Below are 24,087 nucleotides of genomic sequence, written 5' to 3'. Positions count from 1 at the left end.
GCGTGCTGCCGTCCGTGGGGCTGCAAAAAATCAGACACGCCTGAGTGACTGAACAAGAGATGATCGCAGGGCTTCCCTGGTGGCTCAGTGGTAAAGAATTGGGATCCCTGGGTCAGGAAGATCCCCTGGAGAAGGAAATGGCAACCCACTTCAGTACTCTTGCCTGGAAAACCCTATGGACAGAGGAGCCTGGCAGGCTACAGTACAGTCGCAAATGAGTCGGACACGACTTCGTGACTAAACCACAAGAGACGGTCACACCGAGTGAAGTGAGTCAGAAAGAGAAGGACAAATACCATATGCTCGCTCTTATTTATGGGATCAACATGACTCAAATGAGCCTGTCCATGAAACAGACAGTCTCACAAACAGAACAGACCGATGGCTGCCACAGGAGAGGGTCTTGGTGAGGCACGGGCTGGAGGCTGGGGTTAGCAGATGAAAGCGATTACAGATAGAACGAACAACAGGGTCCTGCTGTGCAGCCCAGGGAGCTGCATTCCACATCCTGCGATAAACCGTAACGGAAGAGCATATGAAGAAGCCCATATACGCGTAACAGACAGGGAACTGCATTCCACATCCCGCAATAAACCGTAACAGAAGAGCATATGAAGAAGCCCATATACGCGTAACAGAATCACTGTGCTGTGCAGCAGAAAGGAACACAACACTGTAAACCAACCCTACTAGAAGCTAAAAAGAGAGAGGAGAAAAAAGGTTTGATTTGGGGACCCTTCATTCACTTGGCATTATATCCTGGCAAAGCCCAAGTCCCTGCCATGTCCAGGCACAGGCCAGGGAGATGGGAACCGTCCTCCAGAGGGTTCACGGCAACAAGGGCCAGGGAATTTGTGAGAAACTGCTACCTGGGTGATGAAGTTATCAAGATTTCCACAGCATTCTTTGGGGGCTAGTATGCTGGGCAAAGACTGTGAGAAGAGGAATCTGGAATCTAAGCTTCTTGCAGCTTCAGTCGCCCAATCTATAGAATGGGTGTAACCAAGATACACTCCAGCACAGCTCTACCCAAAAGAACAGGGTTCTTTGCCCCATCTTAGACTTCGATATAACAACAACAATATTGAAGATAATAACACTTCGATAACTCATAATACAGCTTATTAGAAAAAGAAGGTTAAGAAAACAGACCCAAATCCCAATTTTATATTTAGATTAAACAGATCTGGGTATATGTGCATGTCAGTCGCTCAGCTGTGTCCGACTCTTTGCAACCCATGGACTGTAGTCTGCTTGGCTTGTCTGTCCACGGGATTTTCCAGGCAAGAATACTGGAGTGGGTTGCCATTTCCTTCTCCAGGGGATCTTCTCGACCCACAGAGAGAACCTGGATCCCCTGCACTGCAGGACAATTCTTTACCATCTGAGCCACCCAGGACACCCAGACATGAGTTACTCTATATCAAGTGCTTAGAGAAGTTTAAAAAAGGCTTACTGTCCATTCCTGCACTTATTTTACCTCAGGCCGGTCCTGGACTGTGGGCCCCCCATGTGGCCCCGTGGTAGCACACAGTAGGCCCACAGTAAACGTCAGCACAAGACAGGAAGGCAGGTCTGTGTCTGAGTGGGGAGGGAACACAGGGAAGTCCTCACAAAGATGCCGAGGAAAGTCTGGGGCGAGAAATGAAACAGATGAAAGGCAAGGGAGAAATAAGACGTCTGGAGCAACAGAAAAGCTGAGAGACCATTAACGAACCAAGATATAAATCAACAAAAGTCCTCCCTGGAGACACAGGAGAAAGTCTCCACCAGGGTGAAGAATCTGAGTTTGTTTAAAGTGAAAATGTCATCTCTGATTTCAAAAGTCAAGGAGGGAGCCAGAACGTGGTTCCAGTCCCCCTTTATGACTAAGATATCTGAAGTCAGCTGCATGACAGAGTCCTGGACTTGAGAAGTCAAAACAAAGAATGAAAGACAGGTCACTTGACCCGGGACCCCAAAGCCACGGGAACGGACGGCCTGGCTTAGGGAGCACTGGCCTGTGAGCTCTTCCTCTGACCTGCTCCCTGCCCCTTCCCCACGTTGAACAGAGGGCAGACGGAGCTCAGACTGAGAAGGCAAAGGTCCCAGGCAGGCAGCAAGCTTGGGGCAGAGCAGACGCCTGAAATTTTCCAGGGCTGTTTCCATTATGGCACAGGAAACCATTGCATAGTGGAAGAGATGATTAGACGACCGAGAAGTTTCCTGACCCGTGTAACTGAGCCATGCCCCAAGGCTGCAGGATTGATGTGGCTTCAGACAAATGGAGGGTGGCGAGCCAAACTGATGGAAATACAGCTGGGAGCTGTCTTGAAGCTGCTTTGGGGGGTTACTCGCCCCTACACTGAATAAATATCTATGTTTGAATGCTCACAGCCTGCTATTAATGAGCGGTGCCCCCAGCCTCTTGTCTACATGTCACCAGCTCCAGATGGAGAGAGGGCACTGGCCCAGCATCAGAAGGCCAGAGTTCTGCCTCCGCTGTGTGTTGGCCACGTGACCTTGAATGCCAGGACCTCATCTGTGAAACACGGTAAACAAGAGCGCGGCCAGCCACCTTCGCTGCCCAAGGCGGCTGGAGGGATGAGATGAACTGTCATGGCAAATGCCATATACCGCTGCTCCCATTTCACCCCAGCAACCCGAGTAAGTGGGACTGTAGGCATTCCCATTTCACAGGTGAGGAAACTGAGACCTGGACCCATCAGTTCGCCCCAAACACATCTCAGGACAGGGACATGAGCACAGATTCGTCAGAGCCCAGACTCCAAGCCCTCGGTTTCCCTCCAGGACAGTGAGAAGCACGAACCTGCTCTGACAGCCAGAACCGGTCTCGGCAGAGTTAAGGCAACAGCCAACGCGCAAGCCGACACCACCCGGGACGGCCAGTTTTAGGTGTCCACCTGGTAGGGCTACAGTGCTCAGGTATTTGATCCAGCACCAGGCTGGACACAGCTGGGATGGTAGTATGTTTTAGATGAGACTGACCCTTAAATCAGCAGACTTTGAATAAAGTAGACTGCCCTCCATCAAGTGGGTGGGCCTCATCCAATCAGGTGAAGGCCTTGAGAGAAGGACTGGCCTCCCTCAAGCAAGGAACTCTGCTAGCAGACGGCCTTCCGACTTGAGCCAGAAGATCAGTGCTCTCCTGGGCGGTTGGCCTGCATACACAGCCTGCAGGTTTCAAACCTGCCAGCCCCCCTAGCTGTGTGAGCCAACATCTTAAATTCTCTCCCTCTCTCCCCACATCTTATTGCTTCTGCTTCTCTAAATAACCTCGACTGACTGCCCTGCCCCAGAGGGAAGAAAAGGGGGACTTACCTGTTTCTTGGAGGTCCCCGCCGTCCCCTGGGGCAAACTCTGCCGTCTCCTGGCCCTTGACGCAGCACGCCCGGAAGACCAGCCCACACTGGTAGCCAACCATGAGGCTGTACTCACAGCTCTGGCCCTGGGCCTGGGCCGCCCGCCCCAGCAGGCAGCAATGGCAGCACCTCTGCAAACACAGGCAGAGACTCTTGGTGGAGAAGCCAGACCCGCAGCACGGCAGATCCCACAGACCCCTCATCCCCCTCGTGGTAATTCTCCCCAGACGGGGAAGACGCATGCCTGACTCGGCTGCCTTTTCTAAACGCTGCCAGGAAATAGCAAAGCCGGCTGAGCCCAAGGCTTGCTGCCCCCCGAACCTCACAGGTCCTGCCTTAAAGGGGCTGATCCCAGCACATGCTCCACAACACCTGACTGCCCCTCAAATCCCAGCCGGCCCAGCAGGGCCCCTGGGGCTCCCGCACGGGCTCCCTAAGGGTCCATGCCTTCTGCGCGCTCTGAGATTTCTCTACCACACCTGGAATGATGAATATACACCTGTCTCCTCCTCCTCTCCCCAGTCAGGGTGGTTCAGACCGCAGGAAGAGAACCTCAAGATGGGTCAGCAGGGGAGAGACAGAGTTGCCACTGCTACCTGTCCGCCCCAGGGGTCCCCAAAGTCACATCTAAAGCCCAGAAATAGTATCCACCCCTGGCACATGAAAAGTTCCATTTTGGTCATCATTCTAAGGAAGGCACAGAACGTTCCAAAGGTCTGTGGCGGGAGCGGGGGAGGTGGTTTTGCCTGAGCTTCATGGAGGCTGAGGGTCTCACATTCTCCAGAAAGAGCAGGAGCCCCAGTGACCTCCTCCACCTCATACGTCCCGAGTTATACCTGCCGGAAACACAAACGGCTCATGGGCCAAGGCGATCAGTTTCCACACCTGTTAGAATGTTCCAGGCCTTTCTCTGAAGTCTGAGGACCCAGGCAGAGCCTCTTTTCTGGGAGGCTGGCTTTAAGCATCTCAGGTCCCAGCTCCCAGGAAGCCCCCTGACCAGCTCTCACTCCCCTGCCCCCCAGCCTCCTCCCATGAAAAGCCCACAAAGGCTGAGGGTGGGCAGAGGGGCACTGGACCCCCAACTCCTTGACATGGAATATCCCTCCACATCCCACTCTGTGTGAAAAGATGCGCCCCAGAAAGGAGCCCCACTCCCCCTCCCGGAATCCAGACTTCATTCCAGTTCTCGCTCCTTGAAATTACTTCACGGGTTCCTAAAGGGGAACAGGAAATCTTTCTTCCAGGGAATTCGGTGTCGTCACCTGGCACCTCCGCCAGAAACCCCGATGACCAGGTTAATTAACTTTCCAAACTTGAGCTCCTCCTGGTCGGGCTGTTTTTCTCCCTTGGTAAGTGGTAAGGGAGGGGCAGCCTGGTTTATTTGCAGTTTCCAGACCTCGGAACGCTCTCGGGAACCTCTCCACATCTGTGCAAAGATGCAGGCCTTCCACATGGACGGAGGCCCCAGGGACCTGGCCTGGACCTGGAGTCAAGGGTGCATGACATTCACTCATCGCTGACCTTCTGGACAGGGCTCCCTCTGGGCCAGATGACCCCACTCCCAGCCCTGCCTCACTGCTGATCTCGAAAGGACACTTGCTGAGAGGTCCTTGGAGTGTGGGCCTCTCTGAACCTCAGTCTTTTCTTCTAGGGCAGTTATGGAGGTCATGTGTTCTCAGAGGCATACGTAGGGGCCCGTTCTGAACTCTGACTAGCTGGGGAGAGCAGAGACCTTTGAGGGCCTCCTGGGGGCAGGTGGGGATGCCTACCTTGAATTGAAGGTCCAGAAGGCCCTGAGTCAGATAACCCATCCTCTGACCTTTGAGTCCCTGTTTGAAGCCCTGGGACTGGCAGTCAGTGGTCCCCAACCTTTTCAGCACTGGGGGCCGGTTTCATGGAAGACAGTTTTTCCACGAACTGGGGTAGAGGATGGTTCTGGGGTGATTCAAGCGCACTACGATTATTGTGCACTTTACATCTAATCTGATGCCGCCGCTGATCCAACAGGAGGTACAGGTCTGCGGTCCGGAGGTTGGGGACCCCTGCTGGCAGTCTTCAGGGCAGGGCTGGGTCACCTCATCCCCGTTTCCCAGTGCTGGAAGGGGCCTGGGCTGCAGAGCTGAGAGTCTGCGCACCCAGTGCAGAGGATCCGGGTTCAATCTCTGTTCAGGGAACTAGACCCCGCATGCTGCAACTCTGGGGTGATGCCCAGAGTTTACTGGGTAAACTGGAGCTGGTGGGGAGACTTGAGTGGCCCTTCCAGCCCCCGGGGCTATGCACACCCTGCTGCTCAGAGGGAAAGGCTGCCTGAGTTCGGGGTGCAGGAAGGAGAGCGCCCCAGGCCTCGGACTGCAGAAGGGACGGCTACGCCGGGAGGGCCGGGTCCTCACCTTCACGAACATGGCCTCGAGGCTGGTGTTGTCACCACGCGGTGAGGTGCAGCTGTCCTGCTCATTGGCCAGGTTGATGCCCGTGGCGCAGTGCAGCTCCTCCAGCTGGTTGTGGCAACACTGCTCCTGAACCATCCTGTGGGCAGAGGGCGTGGGATGTGCCAGGGGCTCTGCGGGGTTGGGGGGAGGTCTGCCAGGTGTACCCAGGGCCTGGGAGCAGTAGCCCCTGGGGGATGGCAGCCCTGCCACATTTGAGGGTGCCCCTCCTTCCCCCACCCCTGCCGCTCATTCACAGACACACCGAGATACACAGGCAACACCCACATACGGAAGGTGCTCAACAGTGTTTAGTTAGAAAGACTGAACACACAGTGGTGTCTGGGAGTGGTTTTGAGAGGCCGATTCATCTCTCTTGAGCGCTGACCCTCATCCAGGGAAAGTTCCCAGCTATTTATAACATGAACCAGATTATGGCTGGGATTTTCCTGGTGGTCCTATGGCTGACTCTGTGCTCCCAACGCAGGAGACAAGGGTTCAATACCTGGTCAGGGAACTAGACCCCACGTGCTGCAACTAAAGACCCCACGTGCTGCAACAAGGCCTGGCACAGCGAATTGAATTGGCCTTTTTTAAATTAAAAACAAATTTTAAAAAACAGATGAGGGCTGGCTCGGGTCTGGACCCTCTCATCCTTTATTAATACACATCTCCTCAGGTTCCAGAATCAGAGGAAATAGCTCGGGCGAGGCACAGGAGGCTGCCACAGCCAAGAGTGATGGATGGCAGCAACAGTGAGCCTGGGCCGCCGCACCCCCATCTCCTAGCCCTGCCAGGGTCTCCAGGAAGAAGGTCCTCGAGGTGGATCTGCCAGAGGTGGTCCCTCAGACACAGCTCCAGGCAGGGAGGGCAGGGAGGTGAGGGAGCAAGAGGTGTGTGATCACAGGTGTGGCTCCCCCCAGACCACGGAGAACCCTGGCTCTAGGGTTGCCAGCAAGGGCAGGAAGAGCCGCCAGGCCTGCTGGACCGGAGAGGGTGGGGCCCCACCAGCCTCCCTGCATGGCTGGCCAGGCAGCCTTGGCCCCAGCCTCCACTCTGTGGGGCTGGAGCTCCTCACCCAGCTTCTCATGCACTTCTAGAACTGTCCATGGGCTCCAGCCTGGATCTGTTGATACACACAGAGACAGACTGCAGGTTTAGTTCCAGACCACCAGGGTAAAGTGAGTCACAAATTCTCTAGTTTCTTGCAGCATATAAAAGTTACGCTTGCACTGTACTGCAGCCCACAAAGTGTGCAATAGCGTTATCTCTAGAAAGTAATACATACCTTAATAAAAATCATCATTGCTAAAAAATGCTAGCCATCATCTGACAACATGGAATTACCACAAACCTTCAATCTGTTAAAAAAAAAAAAAAATCCCAACCTTTGAAGCACAAGAAAATGAAACATGCCTATACTCTGTTACCACACATTCAGCTCCTGCCCTCAGTGAATTTGCAAATAACCAGCATTTTACTAAATTGTTAGGGAGGGCAAACAGATGTGCGTCCAACTATCTGTTCATTCAAAGATGTTTACTGCTGAACAGAAAAAAAACGAGTGTTGTGGAGAAATTGGAACCCTCGTGCTCTGTGGGTGGGAGTGTTAGATGGTGCAGCGTGGCACTTCCTCAAAAAATTTTAGACACAATGAGCATAGGGTCCAGCGATCCCAACTCTCGGTATAAACCCAAAAGGATAGAAAGCAGTTGACTCAGACGTTGGCACACCTAGGTTCACGGCAGCGTGATTCATAACTGCCAGAAGGTGGGAGCAACCCAAGATCCATCGAGGAACAGACAAGCCAAGTGTGGTCTGTGCATGCGAAGGAGCTGAACACAGCCTCGACCAGGAAGAAAACCCGAACACATGTTACAAGGTGCAGAAACTCTAAGGACAGAGAGCTAAGTGAAAGGAGCCAGACGCAAAAGGATTCCACTTGTATGAGGGACCCTGCTGCTGCTGCTGCTAAGTCGCATCAGTCGTGTCCAACTCTGTGCGACCCCATAGACAGCAGCCCACAGGCTCCACCGTCCCTGGGATTCTCCAGGCAAGAATAATGGAGTGGGTTGCCATTTCCTCCTCCAGGGGATCTTCTCGACCCAGGGATTGAACCCATGTCCCTTGGGTCTCCTGCACTGGCAGACAGGTTCTTTATTTTTTACTACTAGCACCACTTGTGAACTCCATGTGGATCCAAATTCCCTCATGGGCTGCATTCAACCCAAAGTTTTAGGCAAATTTATATTTGGGCTTCCCTCATAGCTCAGTCAGTAAAGAATCTGCCTGCAATGGAGGAGACCCGGGTTCAATTCCTGGGTCAGGAAGATCCCCTGGAGAAGGAAATGGCAACCCACTCCAGTATTCTTGCCTGGAGAATCCCACGGACAGAGGAGCCTGGCAGGCTACATTCCATGGGGTCACAAGAGTTGGACACGACTGAGCGACTGAGCCACCACCACCATATTTGGGTCCCAAGGCCAACCATATTTGGTTGAGACTAGAATGCACGGCGGTGCTTGAATTGAAACATCATCTGCCGTTTCTCCTGATCACCCCCAAATGTGCCATGTGTTAGAGGCTTGGGCAGAAGCCACACATGCCCAGCCAGAACCCATGTGTGCTGGGAGGTGCCAGGGCCCCTGCAGTCCTCTCCGATCCTCTCACCTACCAGTGTGTCAACCCTGGGCTTCTTGGGCACCACAGATCCCTGGGTGCCTTCCTCCCCCAGCTCTGCCCAGGAGGGCTCGGCCTGGGGCCTGCCCACCTATGTGATCCCATTCTCCTCACCCTGAGCTTAGAACAACATCGAGGATCAATCAAGATTTGCCAAATGAATGAAAACTTAAAACTGGAGGGTCTGGCACAATGCCACTTTGAAGGAGAATTATTGAGTTACCAGGTGGCTGGTGGTTCTTGTTTCCTATACCCTTTAACTGCTAAGAGCACCCTCTTAAACCAGATTTGATTTCTGACCTGATAACACTGAACTCGTGGGGACTTCCCTGGCAGCCCAGTGGATAAGATTCTGTTCTTCCTCTGCAGGGAGCACGGGTCTGAGCCTTGGATGAGGAGCTAAGATCCTGCATGCTGCGAGCTGCAGCCAAAAAAAAAGTTTTTTTTTTTAAATAAAAATGTTTTTTAAAAAAGAAAGACTAGGACAGAAACACAGAGAGAGAGGAGAAGACATGAGGATGTGGGGAGAAGGTGGCACCTCCAAGCCCAGGAGGGAGGCGTCAGGAGGAACTAGGATCTCAGACGGCTGTCTTCAGGCTCTGAGACAGTAACTGTCTGTGGTTTAAGCCACCTGGGCAGAGGTCTCTGTGCTGGTGGCCTGAGCAGACAAGCACACCCCTCTGCCTCGGGTGGTGGTCCCAGCTGCTTCCCTCCCCTCAGTCGTCATCACTGTCCTGCTTTAACATTTGGGGAAACCGAGGGTCCAAGCTGGCTCAAGTCACACAGCCTGAAAGCCAGCCCAATGGGTCCCCAGGGCCTGTCTGCCTTTCTGGGCCCAGTCTGTAAACAAAATGTTTGGCGCTCACTGGCTAGCTTCGCCCCGAACTGCCCGCCACCCTCTGACATTTCTAGTGCGAAGCCTCACGCCAAGATCTCAGCTCTCACTCATCAGACGCGCCGTAAATCCTCATGGCACGATCTCCCCCTCAGTTCAGACAATCCGAGTGCCCTCTTCTCTCCCTCCCTTGTTTGGTCTATAATGCTTTCGACTTTTCAAGAATTTCCTCAATGGAGCTTTACATCCTCCGTCACAGCTGGCAGGCAGCAGCCTCTCAATGCTCGAAGCCAACACAAATGCAAGACTCCAGAATGAGGCGGACGAGCCCCCCCGCACATTCTTTCTGTCTGTGGCAGCTCTCCATCCAGCACCCCCAGGTCAAAGCTGCTTTGGCTCGGATCAAGGGCAGAGAGCATGAACGGATGGCACGTGATGGAACATGTTCATACCCTTGCCTACCGACCTCTGCTCCCCAGGCAAACAGATCTGGATCCAAGTCCTAATGCCTCCAGCTGAGCACTCTGGGGAAAGCTCAGTTTTTTCATCTGTAAAATGGGTCAGTAACAGAGTTAAATGAGATGCTGGGCAGCAAATGCCTAAGCACAAAGTAGGTGCTTCCTAAAGACTTGTTATTATTTTTATATTATTTTGACAGTGTTGATTGACATGACATGTCTTTATCATTTATTCTAAGCTTCCAGTCAGGTGTTCAGTCGCCTCAGTCCCGTCAGGCTCCTCTGTTCATGGGGATTCTCCAGGCAAGATTACTGGAGTGGGTTGCCATTTCCTTCTCCAGGGGATCTTCCCAACCTGGGGATCGAACCTGGGTCTCTTGCACTGCAGGCAGATTCTGTACCGCTGAGCCACCATGGAAGCCCGTTCTAAGCTTACATCCTCCCAAAACTTTGAAGGAGCTTGAGCTAATTTAGAGAGAGAGGAATAAACATAGTTGATCCAGACATTGGCTACTGCATAAAGTAGACAACGGCCTAGGAGAACTTTTGCCCTGGGACTGGCTCGTCTGGGTGTTGGGGTCTGAAAGCAGCCGTGTTTTTACTGGCAAAGCACTTCCAGTGCTTTGAGATCACATGACCTCACCTGCCCCCAGTAACCACCCCCTTTCTGGGTGACTTGGTCACAGTGCCCACCTGTGGCAGCAAGGGCTGCAAACACAGATCTCCTTGCGTGCAGCCTGGTGAAATGTCAGGATGCCCCGATAATGCCAGGGAGGTGGGGGAAGGGTGAGCAGAGCCACGTAGGAGGACCATGAGGGCACAGAGGAGCGGGGGAGGCAGGGGTCAGCAGCCCACTGCACCCCCCAACCCACAACCTGGCCCTGGTGCCTCCCCCCAGGGGGTTTGCCACGCACTCTCCCTTCCTCTCCTGCTTTTGTCTAGAGAAACGCTCTTCTGGTGAAGTGCTGGCAGACATACCTGCATTCCTTGGATTCCGAGGCATAGGGCAGTGAGCAGGCCCTATGCTCCGTGGCCATTCGATGTCCGTCTGCACAGCAAGCCTCCATGGAGACGTCTGCGCCCGCTGTGCAGGAAGGAGAACAGGGTGACAGGCGGCAGGCGACTCACCACACCCCCCAGGGCCCCTGGGATGGGCAGCCTCCCTCGGGAGGCCAAGGGCGCCCCCCTCCCGGCCGCACCATCTGGACGCCACCTCACAGCATCCCAGGCTGATGCTGAAGCATCCTTTAGTCACTCCACAAGCACGTCCTGAAAACTCCACTGAGGCTGGGGCTGGGAGACCCAGGAGCATGCTCCTCCTGGAGAGGCCTGACACCTCAACCACGATCTTCCCAAAACAGTTCTGTCAGGGCTGCGGCTCAGCACTCAGGATCCCTGCCCCAGGACCAGACACTGGGGACACGGACAGCCTGGTGCTCAGGATATCCAGGACATGACTGACCCCACTCCTGCGGGGTCAGAGACGGTTTGTTTCACTAAAGATAACAGTGCAGAATGGAGGAGGTCTGGCGCGTCCCCCGAACTGGGACAACCAAGGAAGGCTTCCCCGGAGAGTGGAAAGTGAACACCCAGGGGGAGGGCACCCAGGGGGAGGGGACACGAGGGGAGGGCACCCGGGAGAGGGCACCCGGGGGAGGGGACGTGGGGGGAGGGCACCCGGGGGAGGGGACGGAAATCCGGGGGGCCTCAATTGCAGCCAGCCGGCTCCGGGGAGAAGCAAGGAGCCTGCATTTCTGAGACCCACTCTGCGTTCTCATTTAACCATCATTGCCACTTGCTAGGGCCTCAGAACTGAAACTGGTGATGGTTTCTGCCCCAGACTTGTCACAGATTCGCCTCTTTGCTTACAAAAAGGAAAGATGGCCGCTGGCACACCCACGCCCTCACGGCTGCGCTGGGCACCCAGCCTTCCATCCGCAGCCCAGGCTGCCCCGACGGGCCCCCCGGCTCACGGAAGGAGAGGACCCCATGGTTACCAAAGGGAGGAGCCGCCCGGCACCAAGGCACCCTCAGCCCCAGTTCCTTCCACAGCCAGGAGGGGGCGAGAGGGGCAACCGCCTCTGCACCCAGGCAGAAGGTCACATCTGGGCAGGACATTTCAAAATTGGACTTTATGGAACATGCTTTCTCACGGCTAGCTTTCGCACACCCCATGGGGTAAATCCCACCACGCTCGGCACCATATCCTGGCACCAAGGGCCTTGGGTGTTCTGTTTGAGCCCATCGTCCTTCTAAGGCCCAGCCCTCGAGGTGGCCCCAGAAGACAAGGCCACTCCTGGACTCAGCTTGAGGCCAGTGTGTCCAGTAACACTGGCTGTGACGACCTGCCCACGCGACCTCGACCGCCTCTGGGGACAAACTGTGCCTGGAGCCCTGAGGCAGCAAGTGGTCACCCCGACGAGACCCAGTGAGTGTGCTCCATGCTGGTGTGAAGAGCCAGAGGCTGGACGGGCCATTTCCTCTTAAATTGTTTTTTATTCATTTATTTTTTAACACCAAAAACATTTTGCATTGAGGTATAGTCAATTAACAATGCTGTGGTAGTTCCAAGCGAACAGCCAAGGGACTCAGCCATACATAAACATGCATCCATTCTCCCCCAAATCCTTCTCCCAGCCAGGCTGGCACATAACACTGAGCAGAGTTCCACGTGTGATGTCTTTCTTGATATCCATCTTAAACAGAGCAGTGTGTACATGACCTTCCCAAAGCCCCTAGCTATCCCTTCCCCCTGGCAACCACAAATCTGTTTTCTAAGTCTGTGAGTGTCTTCCCGCTTCCTAAGTTCATCTGTATCATTTCCTTTCAGATCCACATACAAGGGATGTCACATGGTATTTCTTCTCCTGTCTGACTTACTTCACTCAGTACAACCATCTCCAGGTCATCCCTGTTGCTGCAGATGGACCGGCCACTTTCTGAGCCAGAAGAATCAAGGGCCTCGCCAAGTCCCCTGGCGGTGACCCCAGGACCCCCATCCCAGGGCTTCCAGGGAACGCTGAGCAGAAGATCCACCCGCCCAACCCCGGCCCGGCAGCGGGAGTCCCCGGGGGCTGATTAAGGGTGAGGCTCCATCCCAGAACAAAGCCTGCTGGCCCACAGCCACTTGACCCCTCCCCATCACAGCTGTCCCCTCCACGCTCCCCCCGAAAGCTGTTTGGTGACTCGGGGACACCATGAGCTGGGGCCCAGATAGTAATAAATGAGGGTCACTGGCTTCTCAAATGCGTGCCCCTCACGGGGGAGACTTCCGGTTGCGGGGATGACCTCCAGGGGCCCCACCCCTTCCTTCCCTCATGTTTGCTCCAACTGATTTTAAGAAAAGTTTTCACGAAACGCCAGACCTGACCTGTCGCAGATACGATGCCCCTGGTTCACTCGCAGGATGACGGTGACCAGCCACGTGGCCAGACGCTGAGGCCAATATCCCCTGTGCTGTCCCCCCGCAGCCCAACCCCCGCGGGCCCCACGTAGCTCTCCCGCCTGCGGCCGTGCCCCTTGCGGCTCTCACAGCGCCTCCAGCCCGGGCCCAACACTCCTGCCCCATCCGGTCTCTCCCCGCCTCCCGCAGCCCGCCTGCCAGCAGCCCGGCCCGGAGCAAACTCCACTGACAGCATGTGTCTGCCTCGCCCTCCCACCCACGCAGAGCTGGGCCTGCTTCTCATCCCAGACCTCAGCTCGAAGCTGGCCCTTGGCAGCGACAGGGTTGAGTAGGAAGAGGATCAGCTTTGGAGCCGAACAGGCTTGGGATCCGATCCCAGGTTCAGCGCTTGCTTGCTCTGTGACCCTCCCTGGGCAGGACGCTTCACCTCTCTGAACCACAGCTTCCTCGGCAGCAAAATGGGGGCCCACGATACCTTTGTAGAGTGGCTGAGGAGACGGATAGAGCTTATAAAGTTCTGAGCACACAGGGAGCTCCAGTAAACAGTGGCTGCAGGACACGCGAAAGGAACAAAGGACCTTTGCTGTGGCCCGTGAGGAATGGGGGCAACATGGCCCTGTCCTAGGGTGCAGAACAGCTGGGGTACGAGTGGCAGCTCCTACACCCCCCTCAACTCAGAAAAAGGCGAGCATGGGGAAAGAAGGCTCAGACTCCAGCAGCCGGCTCAGCACGGCAAGAACTTTGTGCCCCAAGCTGCAGAAACATTTGGAAATGATTCCCGCTGGGAAGCCCTGAGCACTTTGAAGCTTATTCTCAGTAGAACAATAAAATGTGAAGTCCTTCCCTCAATCCAGAAACTTGGAATGTCCCCAGAATGCTCCAAGCCACAGAGCTGGAACTCCCAGCGGGGGGTCAGCACACCCTGATTGGGTGGGAGGTGCCCCCATCCAAGAACTCCCCCATCAGAGGGGTCACGGGGAGCCCACAGCGAGGTGGGACGGTGACTCGGCTGAGGTCAGAGCAGACAGAACCCTGCCGTCTTCCTCGAAACAGCCCCACGCGGGAGGGCCCCTTGGAGACAGTCCAACCACCCCCACCCTTCACCGCTTAAATTCCTGCTGCTGCCACCATGCCAGGACATGCAGCTTCGTCTCCAGCCCACGCCCCCTCTCTGGGCTTCTACATCACTTCTGATATTTCACTACAGGAACAAACAGCTCTGGATCGAACATCTTCAATCCACCTTGTCTTCAGATTCTAAAGGTCCCCAACTTGGCTACTCCACTGAAACCAGGTTGAGTGCGAAACGTTATTTTTCCTTATATCCTATGGACATCAGTTACGTATGCATCCTTGGGTCAAAATTACTTTGGGTAAATTTCCCATAATTGTTGTTCTGGGGAGCTGAGCACCCAACATTAAACAAAAACCCTTCTTTCAAGCTCTTATTGTTGCTTTCTGCAAGTGATGGGAGAACCCCCTGCCAGCATCACTTCTCCCAAGCACACTCAGCAAGGACTCAGCACCATCGGCAGAAGGGGAAAGAGGGACGGAATTCTAGGCCGTGGCCCCACTCTGTCACAGGGCACATGGCTAGACCAGGCAAGAGGCAAGAAGAGAACCGAGGTGTCAACCCCACCAGCTGCTACACCTCACTGGTACCAAGGGTTTCCGCAGCAGCCAACAGCATCAGGCCTACCACTCCCACCAGCAGACCCTGAAAGCATCTCCCAAAGGGTATCAAATGGAAGAAACCTCAGGCACAGCCTCCGTGTCTGAGCCACCTTCCTAACTCACGCCACGAGAGCAACCTGAAGCGACAAGGCCATCATGGCTACTTCGGTCCCCAACCCTGGGAGCGATGCCACTCACTCACGCCCACCACACACTCAATGCCCGTCCTGGGCAGGAAGCGCTCTTTAGAGAAAAGTGGAGCTTCGGGCGAGTCTGGAATCTTCTGCCTCGGGTCGCTTCCCTCTTCAAGAAGAAACCTCAGCAAAGCACAGTTTTCATCTCCGGTCCCTGTGATCTGACTGTGTGGTTGAGACTCACAAAGATGGAATCCTGAGACCGTGTCCTTCCAAACTGTGGGGCATCAGAATGCCCTTCACGCCCATGGAATGCTGAGATACGAGATGGTGGTTGGTCAGCTCTCTACTTGGTTTTATTTTAATCCCCTTGTTTGGGAAAATGAAGAGTTAAAGCAAGGCTCGCACCCCAGCTGCCGCACGGCACTGCCTGAAGCTGCGGCAGAGAGCTGGAGGGGGTCCCCATGGTGTGCAGGACCCACGTAACTGGGAAGCCTGAGCTGCAATGAGATGCCAGTGGGAAATTCCAACCAGACAGAACCATGCCAGACTCAGCCCATCCCCACCCCCTGCAGGCCCCCCGCCACCTCCCAAGCCTGGGGAGCCAGCAGACACCCCTTTTAGGACTCTTCCGTGTGCCAGGCTCTCTCTGACCCTGGGATGTGGGCTCCAGAATCAGGACTCTGTCTTCAAGGAGATGACAACCCAGGGAGATGCCAGGAGACTATTCCTGGGTGTGTCCCAGCGCCTCTGCGTCCCTCTGCAGCCGAGGATGAGGACTGACCCATCTCCCTCCTCAAGGCCCCCAGCCTCCCCGGGGGGAAGCAGGAGGCGCTGAGGCTGTTCTTATGGCTCCAGTCCCATCCCCAGCATAAGAACAGCTGGTGCCCACACACCCCCGGACATCAGCCCCCAGCAGAGAGACGGGGTCTCGGATAGAGAACCAGCTGAAAGGAGGCGGCGAGAGACAGGACCAGAAGGCACACCCCTGAGAAGGTGAAGAAAAGCCCACTCCACATTGCTCCCTCCAGGCAGCTCACGTGACCTCCTGGACCAACCCCCGTGGGCGTGTGGGCCATCCTCCTCCTGCCCCATCTCTCCAGCATCTCCCCCTGCAGGACCCAAATCTGCTGCTTCCCCTCTCACCTCTCAGAACACGTGTGCACACCTGTCAAGTATCCTCTGCACCTGGCTTTTGGAAACTGAAGCTCGACCAGGCTGGGGGGGGTCTTGGGTCCACTCCTCTGCTTGGACTAGCTCATTCACACCCATTCAAAGGCCCTCTCCTCCAGGAAGTCCTCCGGAATCACGGCTCCCACCCCCCAACACATACCCATGCACACATGCAAACATGGGGCAAAGGCCTTTCCTTTCATGGTCTCTTTGCTCCCCAAACTTGCCAGCACTTTAGCACAAATAATCAACTGTGTGTGTCTCTGTGCCACAAGGGCTAGACAGGAGACTCATTCTGCCCCCGGACCCGCAGCCACCCCAGAACCAGGAAGTGTCCAGGAAGAGACAAACAGATGAATGATCTCGTGTGGTCTGAGCAATTCTGGACACAGAGGACGGAAAGAGATGAAGCACGTTGCCTGAGGCCATGGGACAAATGGGCAGCATTCGAATCCGGCTGTGACTCTAAAGCTGACTCCCATCCACCGTAAAACCAGCAACAGGTGGCTTCTCCCTGAAGCTGGAGTTAGAAATATGGGAGACTTTTCAGATGGAAAGATGAGTGAGGCGGTTCATTCAGCGTCCTGCTTTCAGAACATGATGAAAGAGCCAAGCCGCCCATGTTCACATCCTGGTGCTGCCACGAAGCAGCTATGTGTCCACAGCCACCCTGCCTGGCCTCTCTGTGCCCAAGGTGGGGGCGGTTATACCAGTGATGGAAAAGGTGCAGCGGGTTTCGGTGAGAAGGCTCACATCAAAACCAGAAGCACATGTAGGCCAACAAAACTTCCAGGACTTTTCACTCCGGCAGGCAACCCACGTCAGAAGGAAAAATGGGTTCAAAACAAATACAGGCTCATAAAAAAAGAAAAGAAAAATACTGGTCAAGCCATTAGCACAAAGACACTCTGAGAGCCGGCCTCTAAGAGCCAGCCCTGGCAGCCTCCTAGCTGCCACCCCGGCCCTGGGGACGCACCTGGGGAGGGGTCCTCTCAAGGCTCCTCCCTCCTCAAACTGCCTGGGGGGCTCAGTGCCTCCGCCCCTTGTTCCCTCTTCTTCCACCCCCGCCTCCCTGGGTGGTCTCCTCCAGCCTCACCTGCAGGCTGAGACTCCCTCATTTCTGTCTGTCCAGGCTCCACCCGGACGTCTAACAGGAGACTTAAAGTGTCCATTCGGGACTCCAAGGCCCACCCTCGTCCCGCTTCTCCACCTCAGTAATTAGCAGGCATCCTGCGTCAGGAGGCTGAGGCCAAAATAACTGGGTCAGCCTGAATGATTCCAGCTCCCTCACCGTCCACATCAAGCGCTCAGCGAGTCCTGTCCACTCAACCTCCCCAACTCTCCAGCTCTGTCCACTTCTCCCCAGCCCCCAGGCCACTACCCTCTCCAGGGCATCTTCCACCCTGGACCCTGCAGGAGCCTCCCTCGCGACCACCCTGCCGGCTTATTCAGCCTCCACTCTAGTCTCCCTGCCATCCACCCACCAGGCAGCACACAGAGGAGCTGCTGGAAACACAAGTCAAGGGATGTCACTGCCCTGCTTGAGAGCCTCCAGCCCCGGGGCATTTGGGACAAAATCCACAGTCTGCAGCCCGACTTTTAAGGCCCTGCACAAACTGCCTTGGCCCCGCCCGCCTCCCCTCCCTTCACTCCATCCCCTGGTCCCTCTGACACACCTGGTCCCACCTGGGGGACGGTGTATGCCTTCGGTCCCCTTTGCCCGAACGCTCCTCCCCAGGTCTTTTCACAGAGGGCTCCCTGCCACTGACGTCTGAGTTCCAGTATCACGGCCCCCCGCCGCCCACCTGAGAGCCGCCAGAGTCCCACTGTCGCGTGTTACAGTCACTGTGGCAGAGGGCCCCACAGACTTCTTGTTAGCGCATCTGTTTCTGTGTTTATTCTCAAGGGTGTATAGTGGCTTCAGGGGCGTCCCCTAGAAAGACACGTCCATGTCCTGACACCTGGAACTTAAGAATGTGACCTTATTTGGAATAAGGGTCCTTGCAGATGTGACTAAGGATCTCCCAATGACGTCATCTTAGATTATCCGGGTGAGTCCTAAGTCCTAGGACAAGTGTCCCTAGCCATGGGAAGATGGGGGCAGAGGCTGGAGGCGCACCCCCTTGCCTCTGGGCCCCTGGTGTGGGGAAGGAGTAAGCAGGCGCCCGTGCACACGGGATCCCCCAGGAAGTCAGGGACAGAGCCGGGTGGGAATCTGCCCCCCCCCGCCACCCCCCCGACCCCTGACATAGAAAACACCTGTCCTTTCAAACGAGCCCCTCGGCTACACAGCAAGACGGAGCAGGACCTTAAGTTCCTCCCCTTCCCCACCACGTCCTCTGCCTGCCTCCCCTGTGTGGAAAACTTGAGTCAAAGAAGTTTAATCAGAGAAATGAGAAACACAGAGGCAAAGGGAAGCAGTCAGAGGAGACCAGAGAGTAACCATCTTGTCAGCAGGCGCAGTCGAGGACCGTCGGTCCTTTCTCAAGGACGATAGATAGTATTCTGAGCCATACCCTGTGAGCTGTCTTACAGATACCGAAGCCCCAGGTAGAAGTCAACCACACGATGACTAGACTGTCCCCACGACAGAGGCTGCCACGATTTCGAGAACTGGCCTCAAAGAAACGGGAACAAATGGACCCCGGCACTGAAGATTAAGTGTACCTAAAACAACCAAGATGACGCCAGTCAGACCACCGAAGACCAGTCTGAAGATGACCGTCAGAGCTGACTGTGCTGTCTCTGCGTGTAGCCTGCCCACCCCCACTTCTGTCTATGAAAGCTCTTGCCCACAGTTTGCCAGTGGACGGGGAATTTGGCCTTTGGATAGATGTCTGCCCTCCCCCTGCACAGTTGCGGGCATCTAAAATAAAGCGAACTTTCCTTTCCACCAACCTGCCCTGTTTACTGGCTTTTGGGGGACAAGCAGCTGGGTCCCACACTCTTTCGGTAACAGGAGCGCTCAATTATGGGACTGAAGCGTCCGCCCAGTCGAGTGGTTAGGAGCACAGAGTCCCATGTCCTCTACTGATGACGCACACTGTCGTGAGCAAGGACTGGTTGCCAGGACCGGCTGTGAAATGCCAGAGCTCAGAGTGTTTTCATGCTAATGGGCTGAGCCAGTATTTTTTTTTTTTTTTTTTTGAACCTGTTCTTCCTTTTGCGTCATGTCGCCCGCTGGAGTAACCACTCTGGCCCCTTGCTGTTGTTCAATCTCTAAGTCACGTCTGACTCTGCGACCCCATGGACGGTAGCCCACCAGGTTTCCTTTGTCCGTGGGGATTTCCAGGCAAGAATACTGGAGTGGGTTGCCATTTCCTTCTCCAGGGGATCTTCCCGACCCAGGGATAGAACCTGGGTCTCCAGCATTGGCAAGTGGATTCTTCACCAGTGAGCCACCTGGGAACCCAGCAGTAAAATGGAAATAACAGTTGTACCTACGTCATGGGGTTGTTGACAGAGCTAAATTAGTGACTAAATGTAAAAGACTTCAATTATAATAATTTCCTAGAGCAGAGAGCTTTCCTTCCACATTTATGGAAACAGAGCAGAAAGGCTGTGGGAGTCAGTCAAGCTCTCTCGGGCGGGTCACTTTCGGGTCCAGTCTCCTAACCTTGGTCGAGTGCCCACTCCCACCCCTGGGTGGGCTGGCATAGGACCCTCCTGATAACATGCAGGCAGCCAGTTCCCTCCTCCCCCAGACTCTTGTTAGGACCAGCCTTCGGGGTTAAAGGCGGTGACCAGCACCAAGAGGGCTGGCCACAGGGCACAGCCTCCGGTCCAGCTGTGCCTACTACGAGCTGGATGACCAGGGACACACGACTTGCCCTCAGCGCCACACTCTCTCAGTGCTAAGCTCCCCTCCAGGCTGAAGGGTCTCTGACCCCAGGAAAGTTGACCTAATAGGTACTTGCCCACCTCGGTTTCATTTAAAACCATTACGGGAAACTGAGACCAAGGGAAGCCTGCACAAGCATTTATTAATGAAGCTGTTGCGATCTGATGTTTTTGCAAACCTTTGATTGTGAGATATACTGGCAAAGTACTCGTGTGCCCTATTAGAATTGTTTTCCGGCAAAGTTGCTCCACCCACCGTATCCATTGCTCACAGAGACACCCCCCCGCCAGCCGCCACCGCTTCAGAGGAATGGCAGGGGCTGTCTGAAGGATGCTGGGGAGGGGGCTCCTGAGGAAGCTCCCCAAGCACGAGGAGGGGGCAGAACTCCGGAAAGCCCCGCATTCTCTCTCACCTTCTCAACCTTTGTCCATGCCGTTCCCTTTGCCTGGTGACCCTCCCCACCCTCCATCTGCTCCTTCACATCCCTGTTTGCATGCCACTTCCTCCAGGAAGTCTTCCCTGACTAACTCCCAGCTGGAGTTGGTTTGGAATCGGCTACTTTCAGGATCTCACAGAAGTTACGCCCCATGGGCAGAAGGCTCTGGTCTCTTCCTCTCTGCCGTATCCCCAGGACCTAAAACAGTGTCTGGCACAGAGCTGGCCCTCAGCAGATACCTTGCTGAGATAGATGATCAAACGCCTAAGGAGGCCAGCTGAGCCCACTTTGCATGACCTTTACCAGTACGGCTTTGGCCCCCGCGAGCTGCCGGCCTCCCAGCTCCTGGCTGGGGACGTGCAGTCTTAGTAGTGCCGTCTTGGGGAAGGACACTGTCCTACTCTAGGAAGGGGCCAACACACGTAACAAGTGATAATAATGCAGCTTCCACGACAGGCCTCCTGCAGCCTCGCCCTCAATCCTCCTGCGTGCTCAGTCGCGTCCAACTCTCTAGCGACTGCAGCCCGCCAGGCTCCTCTGTCCACGGGATTTCCCAAGCACTAATATTGGAGTGGTTGCCATTTCCCTCTCTAGGGCATCTTCCCGACCCAGTGATCGAATCTGTGTCTTCTGCTTTGCAGGCAGATTCTTTACCACTGAGCCACCTGGGAAGCTCCCTCAATCCTCAGAGAGACCTAAAAAGTCGGTTTCTGTTATGTCCATTTCACAAATGAGAAACCAGGTCATCCCGTCATTCTTTTCTGAGGGACAACAGGCAAAGTTGTCAGTTCCACAAATGAGCTCTCCTAGAAGCCTGGTGGATGCCAAAGGGGAGTGAGCCACCCTCCTCCCCCACCACCATCAGGGCACAAATGCACCCAAGGTGGGGTGGCTCTGGGCAGTGCTGGAAGGGGTGTAACCTGGAGCTGTGGCCTCCCCAGAAGAGGCCCTGGCGCTGCCCCCCCAGACACCCTGAGTCTCATTCTCCTGCAGCCCCCTCAGCCTGTCCAGCCCCCGCCACCGAGTGGGAAACTCCAGGAGCAGCCGCGGTGCAGCCACGTGTTTTCAAGCCAAGTCCTCTCTCCTCTTTGTTCTCCTCCCAGCGACGACGTTCTCTGTAATCAGTTGGAAAGGCAGCCCAGCTGGAGCCAGGGGGCCAAGAAAGTCTTGGGGAAAACAGAACCGTCTTTCCCAACACCCTCCTCCTCTCTTCCTCCCTCCCCCACTGGCTCTCAGGAAAGCCCAACAGCACAGACAAAAGGACGCACGACAGACGGATGGTTCCCGCTCTGCCCCCCTGGCTCGAAAGTGCAGCACCCCTCTGCCTTCCCGTGGCCTGGTCACCAAAGGAGTGGCCGAAGATTCGCTCAAAGGCTCACCATCGAGGCTTTTTTCGCGATCACTTTTACACTGCACATTTCCTCCGGGACCCCTCGGCTCTACGGGGTGGGTGGGGACAGTGTCACTCTCAACCTTACAAGGCTTCGGGAACCTTACAGCATCTGAGTTTGCAGGTACAGAAAGGAACCTGGCAGATCTCTCCCCTTCTCTCCCCCCAAACCACACCAAACTTGTTGAAATTCAAGAGAGAGACCTCCCCAAAGATACAGGCATTCTCATCAGTGTGCAAAGAAGAGAGGCTTCTTCACCCACTTCAAGTGAGGACCTGATCCAGGAAGAAGACGGCAGTAAACCATCAGTCAGGGCTGGGGAGCCATTCCAGCCTAGCACACCTCAGCACTCCTTCAAAGCTGGACCCTGCCAGTCTGCACAGGACCCTTCTCACACAGGAGGTGCGAAAGAGTAGCTGTGGAAGGTCTGGGGACTCGGGCTCAGCAAAGTCCAACTACACCTCCTCTCTGTGCCTCAGTTTCCTTGTGTGTTAGATACAGGGGGGTGCCGGGGCCCTCTGGGCTTTCGATCCAGCTAGCAGTCCCCTGAATTCCCTTCCTCCCCTGCCTGCCTGACAAGCTCCCACTCAAGCACCCTTCTCCTCCAGGAAGCCTCCCATCAACCCCAAGGCCTGGGATGGCTCTCGCTGCCCGTGCTGACCCCTGTTCCTCTACCCACGACATGCCCCTAGGCACACACCCGTGCCTGGAACAGACAGGGTTCCGTGAAGGTCTGCTGCAAAGGGAGCCAGGGAGCCAAGAAACCTCGGCAGGGTTCTCCTCGCCCCCACCCCCCAAGTCTCCCCGGGGAACCCCTGAATCCTGGCAAGGCATTAGCTGGGACAAGTGACCTTTGACAGAGGAAGGGGAGTGGTCACCAGAGAGTTTAAAAGAAGCTCAACTAAGCCAGAGATAAAGAACCGGAGATGCCGAGAGTGGTCGGAGCCCTAATCTGCGCCTGGCCCCAGGAGGGCTGGCCTGACTAATGACTGATAAGCAACTGGGGTCAGTGGAGAAGTCAGAGGTCACGGCTGTGATTGGCAGGGCCTTGCACTCACCCCTGAGGAGTGGAGGCCTTGAGGATTAAGGGAGAAAAGATGAGCTGGGTGCCTGCCATTCCAGCGCTGTCAGTCCCAGGGCTGGGGGCTCTGTTGGTGGAGACCCCCTTGCACCCCCTTGCCATCAGGCGGCTGGCTGGGTTTGGAGGCGGCCTGACCCTAGCTGCAATGAATATGGAGCCTGGCAGCACCTCCGTCTTGGGGTCCTCAGTGTCCCAGGAGAGCAGACAGAGGTCTCCCCACACATAGCTGTGACCCTGAACACCTCCAGACTACACCCTTCCTCTCTGCGTCCTGCACGGGCCGCCCCCTACTCCATGACGGGGGCTGTGTCTTGAGCAATTTACCGATCCCCACCCCCCAGTCTGTTTTCCATCAGAACGCTGGGTACCACAGCCCCTGCATAAGGGTGGAGGTGGGAGGAGTGAGAACATGTGTGCCAAAGGCGCTCCAGGGGCTAGGGGCAGCCACGGGGGTGGAGGAGGGGTGAGGGAGGGGACGGCGACCTTGGCGGCCACCGGCCAGTTCCTCTCCCCCGGCCGGCACTTTGGCCCCGGCGGGTGGATGGGCGCTAGGGTGGACAGGGTTTGGAAGTGAGAGGACACGCGGGAGAATGTGTTTGGAGGCATCCGTCTCTAAAACAAGTCCCCAAGTCAGCGGAGGTGATCAGGATGGAAGCCAGGAGGCGGGTAGTTGGGGGGTGGGGGGAAGCGCCGCGGGGCAGCTCAGACGCCCCAGGACCGCCGACGGGGGCGCAGCTCCAGGCCGCGTCCCCAGGCGCCGGCAGTCCCCAAAGTCCCACGGGGCGCGGGGTCCCCAGGGGTCGGGGGGGGGGGGATGGGGGCGCCACTCAAGCGGGGGCCGTGGACTCGGGCGTCCCCTCCCTCCCGACGCCCCCCGGCATCCCTACCTCGGGCCGCCAGCAGCGAGAGGCCGCCGAGCAGCAGCAGCGGCAGCGGGACCCGGCGCGACGGGGCGGCGCGCTCCATGGGCGGCGGGCGGACAAAGGCGCGGGGCGCGGCTCTAGGCTCCGGGCAGCGCGGGCTCCAAGCTCCGGCCGAGCCTCCGCAGCCAACGCTGGGCCCCGGCCGCGCGGTTCAATTATCCCGCCCAGGAGGAGGGCGCGGGGAGGGCGCGGCGGGGGCGGGGCCGCGGGGCGCCCGCTTCCCCTCCCCCCCGGCCGCGGCGGGGACCTCCGGGCCTCCTCCCCGCTGGGG

The 24,087-nt window shown here is 56.1% G+C and overlaps 1 protein-coding gene across 2 annotated transcripts in view; it reads right to left on the bottom strand.

Moving 5' to 3' along the window:
* Positions 1-23,886, bottom strand: part of FBLN1 (fibulin 1) — an 82,163-nt gene extending 58,277 nt beyond the window's left edge. For both annotated transcript variants that reach the window (XM_052639832.1, XM_052639833.1), the window contains exons 1-4: positions 23,781-23,886; positions 10,739-10,844; positions 5,753-5,888; positions 3,322-3,493 (exon numbers count right to left, since the gene is read on the bottom strand). In XM_052639832.1, coding sequence (XP_052495792.1) covers positions 3,322-3,493; positions 5,753-5,888; positions 10,739-10,844; positions 23,781-23,859 — 493 coding nt within the window. In that variant the 5' untranslated portion in view covers positions 23,860-23,886. The remainder of the gene's footprint in view (positions 1-3,321; positions 3,494-5,752; positions 5,889-10,738; positions 10,845-23,780) is intronic.
* Between the last annotated feature and the right edge of the window lie 201 nt (positions 23,887-24,087).

Source organism: Budorcas taxicolor, chromosome 5, assembly GCF_023091745.1.
Source record: "Budorcas taxicolor isolate Tak-1 chromosome 5, Takin1.1, whole genome shotgun sequence".
Lineage (NCBI taxonomy): Eukaryota > Metazoa > Chordata > Mammalia > Artiodactyla > Bovidae > Budorcas > Budorcas taxicolor.
Note: the sequence above shows the minus strand (reverse complement) of the source record. Positions and strands in the feature narration are given on the sequence as shown.